The sequence below is a fragment of the Coregonus clupeaformis genome, chromosome 1, assembly GCF_020615455.1.
Source record: "Coregonus clupeaformis isolate EN_2021a chromosome 1, ASM2061545v1, whole genome shotgun sequence".
In the NCBI taxonomy this organism is placed as follows: domain Eukaryota; kingdom Metazoa; phylum Chordata; class Actinopteri; order Salmoniformes; family Salmonidae; genus Coregonus; species Coregonus clupeaformis.
Window position 1 is genome coordinate 39,785,365 of NC_059192.1, and position 13,182 is coordinate 39,798,546.

The 13,182-nt window shown below is 40.1% G+C and overlaps 1 protein-coding gene across 1 annotated transcript in view; it reads right to left on the minus strand.

The window, feature by feature from the left end:
* The window catches only part of wdfy4 (WDFY family member 4), a 152,012-nt gene that overhangs the window by 129,545 nt on the left and 9,285 nt on the right, over nucleotides 1–13,182 (minus strand). Inside the window, exons 7-9 of the mRNA XM_041878942.1 lie at nucleotides 2,226–2,415; nucleotides 1,618–1,778; nucleotides 56–288 (exon numbers count right to left, since the gene is read on the minus strand). Coding sequence (XP_041734876.1) covers nucleotides 56–288; nucleotides 1,618–1,778; nucleotides 2,226–2,415 — 584 coding nt within the window. The remainder of the gene's footprint in view (nucleotides 1–55; nucleotides 289–1,617; nucleotides 1,779–2,225; nucleotides 2,416–13,182) is intronic.

Genomic DNA, 13,182 nt, shown 5'->3' on the forward strand with positions numbered 1-13,182 from the left:
CGCGTGTGTGTGTATGTGCCTGCTTGCCCGCACGTGCATGTGTCACTCAACCCACCATCTCTAACATGGAGAAGAACAGTCTGTGTACAGGAGGCGGTTTCTTCGACACACACTGAGCTAGCTGTGCCAGCGATTGAACAGTCCACTCTAACAGGAAGAAGTTGGCCCTGTTCCATGACCACACAGTCCTGATGGTGCTTAGGATCTGGCTGCAGAAAACACAGTCCTCCGACCGCTGGAAGGAACCCTGGAGCAAACGGAATGCTGATAGGTTCCTTACCGCAGAGCCTGGAAGGACAGGGGTTAAAGATTAGTGAAAAAAGGATACATTATTGCGGGAATCTCAGTTGTACTAAGTGCCTTAATCCTCTCATCAGCTCCTTCCTGTAATCTGCTCAGAACTGAGAACACATCGTAGGCAAATATTTTTGTGCAGACCCTCTGCAGTGCATCTTATGACACAAGGAGACAAAGCCTGAAGCAGAAGGTTAACTAGGCTCAGCTAGAGACAGAGATGTAAAAGTGTAATAAGCTAGGAGCAGTGTTTCCCCTATCTAGAAGAGGAGAGACAGAAACTAGAAATAGGTTCAGTCAAAGAGGCTTTGTTTCGCATAGAAAAACACTGGCTGGGCTGGTCAGTTATAGTGTCTATGACCAATATCCCTACCTGGAAAAATATGTTTGTTTTGTGTTTGATGTTGACTTTGAGAAGGGGACCAGAAATACATTCTCATGCAGCTGACAAAGTAATATCAATGTGAAAATAATATTATGGCATACTCAGAGGTCAATTTAAGCAAAGTTATGTTTTAGTTAAGGAACCATTTATCATATTTTGCTCAGGCAAGGTCAGAGAGTCAATTCCATAGAGGAATGATGGTTGAACCACAAACAACCTACAACCTAAACAGGAGAAAATAACCAAGGGAATCGAGTTACGCTCACATAGATTGATAGAAAACAAATATGGTAAGTTGCATAAAAACATTGGGAAAACATAATTATCCGCACTGATAAAGTTTGGAAGCACAGCCTTGTCAGAATATTCCGAGATGGTCTTAGATTTAGGAGCGGGAACGTGGATATGTTTGTGGTAAATAAATATATAAGTGGTTTGTAATAAGATTCATTTTCACCTGTAATGAAAATCACATCACAGACAAATAAGATCATCCTAAAACACTCGTCTCAACGCTGGTGAAAGAGGTGCTCCTGTAGGTGATAGATGGGCCCTGTATGTGTCTGTGTGTGTGTGCGCGCACACACATGGAGGTATCTGTGTGTGTGTGCACGTGATAGATGGGTAGCCTCTGTGCGGTGGTGTTTTATGAATGCAGTGTGTCTGTTAACAGAGTTAGGACAGCAGACTTCACTTCATCATCTTAGACATAATCACCTCATGGCTCCTGTTAACCTGAGAGGTGGGGCAAGGGAGGGGAGAGGGGGACTGTAGGGAGAGGTGCAGGGGGCTGTTTGGGGAGTACAAGGGAAGGGTGCGGGAAGGGGTAGAGGGGTGGGAGATACACAAGGTTTCCCAGTGTCCCACCTCCATTTGTTCTTAAAGTGTGGGGGAAAGGGAGGCGGGAGGGGGGAGAATAGAAGGAAGTGTTTTCTTACCTGTGGTGAGTGAGGGGTCAAACTTGAAGCCAGGTGGCTGAGGGTTGGTGACACAGAGAGCAACCTTCAGCTCTGACCTCCCAAACAGACACAAAGATGCTAGCAAAGACAACAGGTCCTCTACTGGGCCAAACTCGTCCGCAGGCACACCCTCCTCACACCTACCATTGGGAAAATTTGGGAATTAATGGTATAGAGAGAGGGTGAAAGAAACACAGTCAAGGGTCTAGATGTAAAGTGAAAGAGAAAATATTATTTGTAGCCATATATCTGTAAGCAGACAAACTGCAGAGACAGAAATAACATTTTGTTGTGGGCAGAATTGGCTTTAACCCAAAAAGACATCAAATTACATTAAGTCTGTTGCACACAACTTTATTCCTGGAAGCCTTATTTCCAAGAAATCTGGATAGGTTCCCCTACTGATGCTTTCATGAAAGACAGATGTTTTCAGTCTGTCCCTCTCTCTCCCTCCCCTTCTTGATACTGAAAAACATTATCTCTCTCCCACCCTCAACCACTCCCTTTCTCTCCCTCACCATCATCCTTCCTCACCCTCTCTCCCTCCCTCAATTCCCTTCCCCCCCATCTCCCTCTCTCTAACTTACCGGGTCATGATGGCCTGTAAGACAGTGTATCCATCGTTATTTTCAAGCTCGGTGAACAGAGCAGGGTTGAGCTGGTAGGAGTCTCTGATGAAGCTAAACACTGTGACAGCCACCTCAGCTAGGACTGGAGCTGGGGCACGATCACTGATTCGCTGCAGGTTCTGAATACAGATACGCACACAGTTCTTAGCTGAGGAGAGAGTGGAGAAATAGAAGATATATATATGAATGAGAGAGAGAGAGAGAGAGAGAGAGAGAGAGAGAGTGAGAGAGAGAGATAAGGGGTTACAGGGTCAATGAATCATGCATTGAGTAATTCAAGTAATTAACCATAAAAATACACGCCAGGCAAATTGCCTGAATGCCTCTACCATCATCAAAACGAACTGATAATCATCACCAAAGCAAACTGCTCATCACCAAAACCACAGTATTAAATAAAACACTAGCACAGTATTATTTTAAACCTTGGCATTGTTAATTACTCATTTCTGATTGGCTTGAAGGGCATTCTAGAGCGTGCATTATTTCCCTATTACGGATGGTATATCAGCACGGTAGAATTCAATGGCTATTTCAATCTTACATGTTCAATGTTTGAGCTGCTTTTGAAAGCAAAAGTCGAATTGTAAACATTATTGACATTGTTGAATTCGATGTTCATAATAGCAAGCTAAGACTGATGGTTTGGTTAGCTAAACTAGCAAGTCTGTTTGTTTGGTTACCAAGGCAACTACTGTAGTTACTGTATCTAGTAAACTTGCTAGCTACTTCAGTAGATGTTGAACACATTTCTACCTGCAAATGAACACATTTCTACCTGCAAATGAACACATTTCTTGTGGGAACTGTGTTCAATTATAGCCATGGTATAATCCCTTACATATGTCCTCCATGACCAAAACAAACTGATAACGATCACCAAAACAAACCAGACAACAGTCATGTTTTGTGCTCTGGGCTGTGTATGGGAACAGCTAAGTAGATAATGAGGTCTGAGTGGATATCATGTGAATGTCTACTTTTGTGTTTGTCATGAGACCAGGGGCTCTGGTGACTGCTGCTTATCTCTACCCACATTCCTGAGATAGGAAAATCATCATATCAATAAGGTTAGTGGTCTTAATGTTCTGGTGATTACTGAATCCCAGCAAACCGGGAACATTCCTATAACATTAGCTAAGATTCCCGTCAAGTATTTTTTTATCCAACAACCACCACAGAACATTCCTCAAAAGTTCTCATTAGGTTTCCAGGTAACGTAATAACACAATGTACCAGTAATGTTTTACCAGAAAACCAAAATTGGTTCTGTGAAAGTTCCTAGAACATTCGTTAGGTCGCAGCAAATGTTCTCATAACACAAAAACTGTCCATGTGGTGATGATTATAGAATGTTTGTATAAAACAATCGCCTGATGTTGCAAGAACGTTCCTATAACACAATTAACCTTTAAAAGTCTAAGCCGTCTAAGCCAGGGGTGTCAAACTCATTTTAGCTCAGGGGCCACATGGAGGAAAATCTATTCCCAAGTGGGCCGGACCGGAAAAATAATGGTATATATAACTTAAAAACAACAACTTCAGATTGTTTTCTTTGTTTTAATACGATCAACATAAAACATAAAGCTGGAGCCTGAGGACAGTGTGTCCAAAATAGTACAAGCACAACATCACTATTAATCATAAAACACCTCCAGTTTATTTGAAAATTCTAAAGAAAAAGAACACACAAACACACAATGCCTCAGTGATTAACAGAACTGTTTCACAGATCACAGAACTATATCAGGGTGTCATTTCTCAGGCAGAAATGTAGATAAAAATAATGAAATCCTGTTCCCCAAACAAGTGCAAGAACCACAGAGTCAAGAATAGGTTAAATATACAAATAAAATAAAATCAATTAAAAACAATAGCACATCAACATAAAAACATATAAACATAAAGCTGGAGCCTGAGGACAGTGTCCAAAAGCACAACATCACTATTAATCATAAAACACCTCAAGTTATTTGAAAGTTCTGAGGACAAAGAACACACAAACACACAATGCCTCAGTGATTCACAGAAGTATATCACAGATCACAGAACTATATCAGGGTGTCATTTCTCAGGCAGAAATGTAGATAAAAATAATGAAATCCTGTTCCCCAAACAAGTGCAAGAACCACAGAGTCAAGAATAGGTTAAATATACAAATAAAATCAATTAAAAACAATAGCACATCAACATAAAAACATAAACATAAATCTGAAAGCGTTGCTCAAACTCCCGTAACAGTCCCGTTATTTTATCTTTGAACCGCTTCATGTCTGCCACATGTTGGGTCGCGCACACATTTTTCAGACAGGGGAAGTGAGCTGCATCACCACCGGCAAGTTGCGTCTCCCACAATGACAGCTTCAACTTGAAAGAACGTATGCTGTCATAATACTGCGTGACAACTTTGTTGCGCCCTTGCAGCTGTTTGTTCAAGTTATTCAGGTGCTCTGTAACATCCACCATAAATGCAAGGTCCTGCATCCATTCTGCGGAATGAAATTCTAACACTGGTTTGCCCTTTTCTTCCATGAACTGTTCAATTTCTTCTCGTAAATCAAAGAAACGCCTCAGCACAGCACCTCGGCTTAACCATCTTACCTCAGTGTGGTATGGCAGGCCATAGATGTGGTCTTTCTCTCTGAGAAGGCTGTCAAACTGACGGTGATTCAGGCTTCTGGATCGGATGAAATGAACAGTTTGGATGACCACCTTCATGACGTTATCCATCTTTAATGACTTGCAACACAAAGCCTCCTGGTGCAAAATACAGTGAAAAGTCAAAAAATCACGTCCTCCATTTGCAGATTGCACTTTCTCTCTGAACTTTGTCACAACGCCTGCTTTTTTCCCGATCATTGAGGGCGCACCATCTGTAGCCAGGCTGACAGCGCGGGACCAGTCCACTCCGACCCTGTCCAGCGCGCCGACGAGTGCGGTAAAAATATCAGCTGCTGTCGTTGTATCTGTCATCGGCACCAACTCCACGAACTCCTCTGTGACGGTCAATTTGTCATCAACTCCGCGGATGAAAATGGCCAGTTGTGCAACATCTGTAATGTCCGTGCTTTCATCAATTGCAACCGAAAACGCAATAAATAACTTTACTTTTTGCTTCAACTGGCTGTCCAAATCCACTGAAAGATCGGAAATCCTGTCTGCAACTGTGTTTCTTGTCAGGCTGATATTTGCAAAAGCCTGCCGCTTTTCAGGGCACACAATCTCCGCTGCCTTCATCATGCATGTTTTTACAAATTCACCCTCACTAAATGGTTTTGAAGCCACTGCGATTTCATTAGCAATGAGGTAGCTAGCTTTCACTGCAGCGTCACTGATGTCTCGGCTGTGAGTAAACACAGACTGCTGTTTCTTCAGACCCGCCAACAGTTCATTCACCTTCTCTCATCTCCGCTGTCCTTGAAAGTTGTCATATTTGTCGGCATGAAGACTCACATAGTGGCGACGAAGGTTATATTCTTTCAGCACTGCAACATGCTCTGAACACACCAAACATACAGCTTTCCCATTCAATTCCGTGAATAAATAGGATGACCATTTTTCTTGGAACACTCTGCACTCTGCGTCCACTTTTCTCTTTTTTGACAGAGACATATTGGGGCAATGAGGGTGCCAAAGCACATAATGTTAAAAGTAGAAGCCGTAATAAATATCGCGGGCAAAACAAAGTAGCTCATTGGCTGCACGTGCTTGACCTACTTGCTCTGCCCCGGTATAAACAATTTGCTTGCTTAACACAATTGCTATTGCGCCATCCAGTGGACGCAATTGGAACAGCAGTTTATTTTATTGAAAAATTGCAGCGCATTTTTATACTTTACAAAATAAATAAATAAACGTTTTTTTTCTAAATCATCTCGCGGGCCGGATTAAACCCGTTTGCGGGTTTGACACCCCTGGTCTAAGCTAAGATGGTCATACTATGGATCATTTTGCTATTTGAATTTTAGGACCCCTTTAGGTATCAATTTTTTTTGTATGTGTTATTATTTGATAAAATATTGAATTTGTCCTTTACTACTATAGCCCATAGCACTGAATAACACATTCATAAATGGCAAAAAAAAGACAGTCAAAAAATAAATCATAAGGAATAAGGTTTTGAAGTGTCTGTCCTATATCTAGGAGATATAAGAACGCTCAGGAAATATTTTTGTTTTTTTGGACACCTATTTAACCCCTTATTTTGATTGGCACAAAACTACCTCCATACTTCCATCCGTTTGTATGGGTTACATTCAGACACTCAAGGTGCAAAAAACATTCACCTGATGTTACAAGAATGTTCCCATAACACATTTAGTCTATTCTTTAAAAGGTTCCCAGAATGTTTCATTAGGTTGTGGTAACATTGTGGGGACGTGACAAGAGGTATATTTCCAAAACACAAAAACTGTCCAGTTGTGTTGACATTCAGATAATGTTTGTATCAGGGTGAACAAAACATGCCTTTGATGTTGCAAGAATGTTGACAGAACAGCCTTTCTGAGTTCTTTAAAGGTTCCCAGAACATGTAGTTGTAGGAACAGTGTGGGTACATTACAAGAGATGGGTTCCCAAAACACAGAATATGCTCAGTTGTGATGACATTCGTACAATGTTTAAGTTAGGTTTCACAGGACATTCCCTTAATGTTGTAAGAATGAAATGTCAGTTTTTATGATGTTCATAGCATATTTGTTTTAGGTTTAACATAATATTCCATTGATGTTCACGCAATATACATTTTACCTTGTCTTGGAGGTCCTCAGAACATTTCAAGAACATTTAGAAAATTGTATATTTACATTTTACCTAATATTACCACAACATTCTCTGCATGCAAATTAAAGCATAAGAAAGCAGATTGGAATACATCCCCATAACTATTATCTCCAGATGTATTTCTATTTGCATTTGAGGACTGTATTGTAGGTGATATAGAGACACATGGCATTTTAATTTAATTGATAGGACATTTGAACAGCATTTAATCATACAAACACAACCATATTTTTACACTTCATATGTTGATAACCTGCACATTATTTAATTAATAGGATATTTGAAAATAATTTAATCATACAAACACAACCATATTTTTACACTTCATATGTTGATAACCTGCACATTATTTAATTAATAGGACATTTGAAAATAATTTATTCATACAAACACAACCATATTTTGCACATTTGGGGTTTGAACCTGCAATGTTTAACCAGGTCTTTTGTTCTCTGCGCCACCAGGAAAGCGCTCTTGCATCTTCTTTTATCAGTATATAGCCATGGCAGTATGGTCAATCAGGAATTCTATGCTTCCTTTTTAGCCTTCTTAGACATAACAATTCCAGCGAAATACTGGTAACTAGGTTATTCACCATCAATCACTTCACTTATCCTCTTTATGTGCTAGGTACTTCTGGGCCCATATTTACAAGGTATCCAAGACTATGAGTGCTGATTTCGGATCACAATTGCTTTTCAGATCATGAAAAATAAGCCAGGGGGGACCATATCAAGCATCTCAAAGTAGGAATTATATAGGGTGCGTTTTTTAAGGTTAAAGAGTACATTTTTACACAATGTTTAATTTTTTATAGTTTCTGCATTCTGCATTTCTGAAGTGGTGTAAAGTACTTAAGTAAAAATACTGTAAAGTACTACTTAAGTAGTTTTTTTGGGGTACCTGTACTTTAATATTCATATTTTTGACAACTTTTACTTTTACTTCACTAAATTCCTTGAATGATTTTCTATTCAAGTATCTTTACTTTTACTCAAGTATGACAATTGGGTACTTTTTCCACCACTGCATTTCTGACTGGATTTACACATCTGGACGAAATAAAGACATCCTCTCTTTTAGTAGAGTATATCTGAACCTCAATTTCTTTTTCTTTTTTCAAAATAAACATTGTTAAAGAAAATATTGGATTGAACCTGCAATCTTCGGATCTGCTGCCAGATCATGAACCCTCTGCGTCACCAGAGGATAGCTGTGGCCTTGTGCTTTTCCCAGTCAAATATGGTAAATGTGGGCACAGAACACAATTTCTGAGTTATTAAAATGTTCCTTTCCACTTCAGATGCTGTGTACTTGTAACACTGTATTTTATGATTTTCTATCTTCACCATATGTTGAAAGCCTTATGAAATAAGGAGAGAACTTCCTTTAAATAACGTATATTATTGTGTATTCATATGCTTCTTAAAAACAGGCTCATAACCTTCAAACTACACCGAACAAAAATATAAAAGCAACATGTAAAGTGTTGGTCCCATGTTTCATGAGCTGAAAAAAAAGATCCCAGATATTTTCCATACGCCCAAAAAGCGTATTTCTCTCAAATTTTGAGCACAAATATGTTTACATCCCTGTTATTGAGCATTTCTCCTTTGCCAAGATAATCCATCCACCTGACAGGTGTGGCATATCAAGAAGCTGATTAATTACACAGGTGAAGCTTGTGCTGAAGACAATAAAAGGCACTCTAAAATGTGCAGTTTTGTCATACAACACAACGCAACAGATGTATCAAGTTTTGAGGGAGTGTGCAATTGGCATGCTGAATGCAGGAATGTCCACCAGAGCTGTTGCTAGATAATTGAATGTTCATTTCTCTATCATAAGCCGCCTCCAACGTTGTTTTAGAGAATTTGGCAGTACGTCCAACCGGCCTCATAACCGCAGAGCACATGTATGGCGTTGTGTGGGCGAGCAGTTTGCTGATGTCAATGTTGTGAACAGAGTGCCCCATGATGGTGATGGGGTTATGGTATTGGCAGGAATAAGCTACGGACAACAAACATAATTGCATTTATCGATGGCAATTTGAATGCACAGAGATACCATGATGAGATCCTGAGGACCAATGTCTTCCATTCATCCACCGCCATCACCTCATGTTTCAGCATGGTAATGCATGGCCCCATGTCGCAAGGATCTGTACACAATTCCTGGAAGCTGAAAATGTCCCAGCTTCCTGGAAGCTGAAAATGTCCATGGCCTGCATACTCACCAGACATGTCACCCATTGAGCATGTTTGGAATGCTCTGGATCGACATGTACGACAGCGTGTTCCATTTCCCCCCAATATCCAGCAACTTCGCAAAGCCATTGAAGAGGAGTAGAACAACATTCCACAGGCCACAATCAACAGCCTGATCAACTCTATGCGAAGGAGATGTGTCATGCTGCATGAGGCAAATTATGGTCACACCAGATACTGACTGGTTTTCTTATCCACGCCCCTACCTTTTTATAAGGTATCTGTGACCAACAGATGCATATCTGTATTCCCAGTCATGTGAAATCCATAGATTAGGGCCTGACTGATTTCCTTTTATGAACTGTAACTCAGTAAAATCTTAGAAGTTCTTGCATGTTGTGTTTATATTTTTGTTCAGTAAAAGTAAGAAAACTATTTGACCTTTTCTCAATTTCAAAATCACATTATTAGACTTTCAACACGTGATGAAGAAAGAAAATAATAAAATACAGTGTTACAAGTACACAGCATATAAAGACGATGGCAACATTTTAATAACTCAGAAAATGTGCTCCATGTCCTGATGGGCTTGATAAATGCTTGATAAATAGTGCATAAACTATTGTAAAGGATTAATTGCATGAAGAAATATTCATGGAAAAATACACAGTGCATTCGGGAAGTATTCAGACCCCTTCCCTTTTTCTAAATTTTGTTAAGTTACAGCCATATTCTAAAATTGATAAAATAATGTTTTTACTCAACAATCTACATACAATACCCCATAATGACAAAGCAAAAACAGGTTATTAGAAATGTTTGCTAATTTATCATAATATAAAACAGAAATACACATTTACATAAGTATTCAGACCCTTTACTCAGTACTTTGTTGAAGCACCTTTGGCAGCGATTACAGCCTCGAGTCTTCTTGTGTATGACGCTACAAGCTTGGCACACCTGTATTTGGGGAGTTTTTCCCATTCTTCTCTGCAGATCCTCTCAAGCTCTATCAGGTTGAATGGGGAGCATTACTGCAGAGCTATTTTCAGGTCTCTCCAGAGAAGTTCGATCGGGTTCAAGTCCGGGCTCTGGCTGGGCCACTCAAGGACATTCAGAGACTTGTCCCGAAGCCACTCCTGCGTTGTCTTGGCTGTGTGCTTAGGGTCGGTGTCCTGTTGGAAGGTGAACCTTCGCCCCAGTCTGAGGTCCTGAATGCTCTAGAACAGGTTTTCATCAAGGATCTCTCTGTACTTTACTCCGTTCATCTTTCCCTCGATCCTGACTAGTCTCCCAATCCCTGCTGCTGAAAAACAACCCCACAGCATGATGCTGCCACCACCATGCTTCACCGTAGGGATGGTGCCAGGTTTCCTCCAGACGTGACAATTGGCATTCAGGCCAAACAGTTCAATCTTGGTTTCATCAGACCAGAGAATCTTGTTTCTCATGGTCAGAGAGACCTTTAGGTGCCTTTTGGCAAACTCCAAGCGGGCTGTCATGTGCCTTTTACTGAGGAGTGGCTTCTGTCTGGCCACTCTACCATAAAGGCCTGATTGGTGGAGTGCTGCAGAGATGGTTGTCCTCCTGGAAGGTTCTCCCATCTCCACAGAGGAACTCTAGAGCTCTGTCAGAGTGACCATCGGGTTCTTGGACAGTTCCCTGACCAAGGCCCTTCTCCCCCGATTGCGCAGTTTGGCCGGGCGGCCAGCTCTAGGAAGGGTCTTGGTGGTTCCAAACTTCTTCCATTTAAGAATGAACAGTTTGGGGAAGGCCCTTTCATGTTTCAGCATGACAATGCCCCCGTGCACAATGCGAGGTCAATACAGAAATGGTATGTCGAGATCGATGTGGAAGAACTTGACTGCCCTGCACAGAGCCCTGACCTCAACTCCATCGAACACCTTTGGGATGAATTGGAACGCCGACTGCGAGCCAGGCCTAATCACCCAACATCAGTGTCTGACCTCACTAATGCTCTTGTGGCGGAATGGAAGCAAGTCCCCACAGCAATGTTCCAACATCTAGTGGAAAGCCTTCCCAGAAGAGTGGAGGCTGTTATATATATAAACATCTCATGATTTTGGAATGAGATGTTTGACGAGCAGCTGTACACATACCTTTGGTCATGTAGTGTATACTAAAAAAGAGGATGTCTTTATTTCGTTCAGATTTATAAATCCAGTCAGAAAATGCAGAACTTTGACTAACTGTAAAAACAAAAATGTACTGTTCCACTTTAGAAAATGCACCAAATATAATTCCTACTTTGAGATGCTTGAAATGGTCCCCCCTGGCTTACTTTTTATGATCTGAAAAGCTAAAGTGAATCTAGATCAGCACTCAGTCTTGGATACCTTGTAAATATGGGCCCAGAAGTGTGCAGCATACAGTGCCTTCAGAAAATATTCATACCCCTTGACTTATTCCACATTTAGTTGTGTTATAGCCTGAATTCAAAATGGATTAAATATATTTTTTTCTCACCCATCTACACACAATACCCCATAATGACAAAGGGAATACTTTGTAGACACACCTTTGGCGGCAATTACAGCTGTGAGTCTTTTGGGGTAAGTCTCTAAGAGCGAAAGGGGTCAAATTAAGATCCGACATCTGTATGAAGTGTAAAAAATATGGTTGCATTTGTATGATTAAATGCTATTCAAATGTTCTACGAATGAAATTAACATGCCATGTGTACCTATATCACCTACAATACAGTCCTCAAATGCAAATTGCCATTAAATACAGAGAGAAACATAATTGGGGATGCATTCCAATTCGCATGCTCAGAATGTTGTGGTTATACATATGTTGGATCTTAATCTGAGACAGTTTGCTACAGCAGGAAAATCATCCTGCAGCAACAGGAAATGTGAATTATTATGTGGATTATAATTAATGGACATTCTTGTAGGGGTTGATAAATGGTTCATTAGGGCAAATAAAGTCAGAAATGTCAAAGTGGAAATTACAAACTTTAGAGGCATTTTTAAAACTCAAATACACTACAAGTTTGCATTTCCTGTAGTGCAGGAAAATTTTCAGCAACAAAGGAGTGATCAAATTATGATCCTACATCTGTATTAGGTCAAACTTAAATATACAATTTTCTAAATGTTCTTGAAATATTATGAGGACCTCCAAGACAAGGTAAAAAGTATATTGCGCGAACATCAATGGAATATTATGTTAAACCTAAAACAAATATGCTATGAACAGCATAAAAACGGTCGTATTTCATTCTTACACCATTAAGAGAATGTCCTGTGCAACCTAACTTAAACATTGTAGGAATGTCATCACAACTGAGCATATTTTGTGTTTTGGGAACCTTTAAAGAACTCAGAAAGGCTGTTCTGTCAACATTCCTGCAACATCAAAGGAATGTTTTTTGCACCCTGATACAAACATTATCTGAATGTCAGCACAACTGGACAGTTTTAGTGTTTTGGGAACCTCTCTCTTGTCATATCCCCAGAATGTTCCCACAACCTAAAGAAATGTTTTAGGAACTTTTAAAGGACAGGAAAAAAATGTGTTCTGGGAATATTCTTGCAACATCAGGCAAATGTTTTTTGCAACCTAATAGAAACATTGTAATAATTGTTGTGTTTTGGGACCATATTTCGTCATGTCCACATGATGTTCCCACAACCTAATGAAACATTCTGGGAACCTTTAAAGAACAGACTAAATGTGTTCTGGGAAGGTTATTGTAATATCACGTTAATGTATTTCTGCACCCTAAAAGAAACATTGTAGAATCATCTGCCCAACTGGACAGTTTTTGTGTTTTGGGAACATGTCTTTTGTGATGTCCCCACATTGTTCTCACCAGACTGTTCCCACAACCTAATGAAACATTCTGGGAACCTTTAAAGAACAAAATAAATGTTTACTAGGAACGTTCTTGCAACATC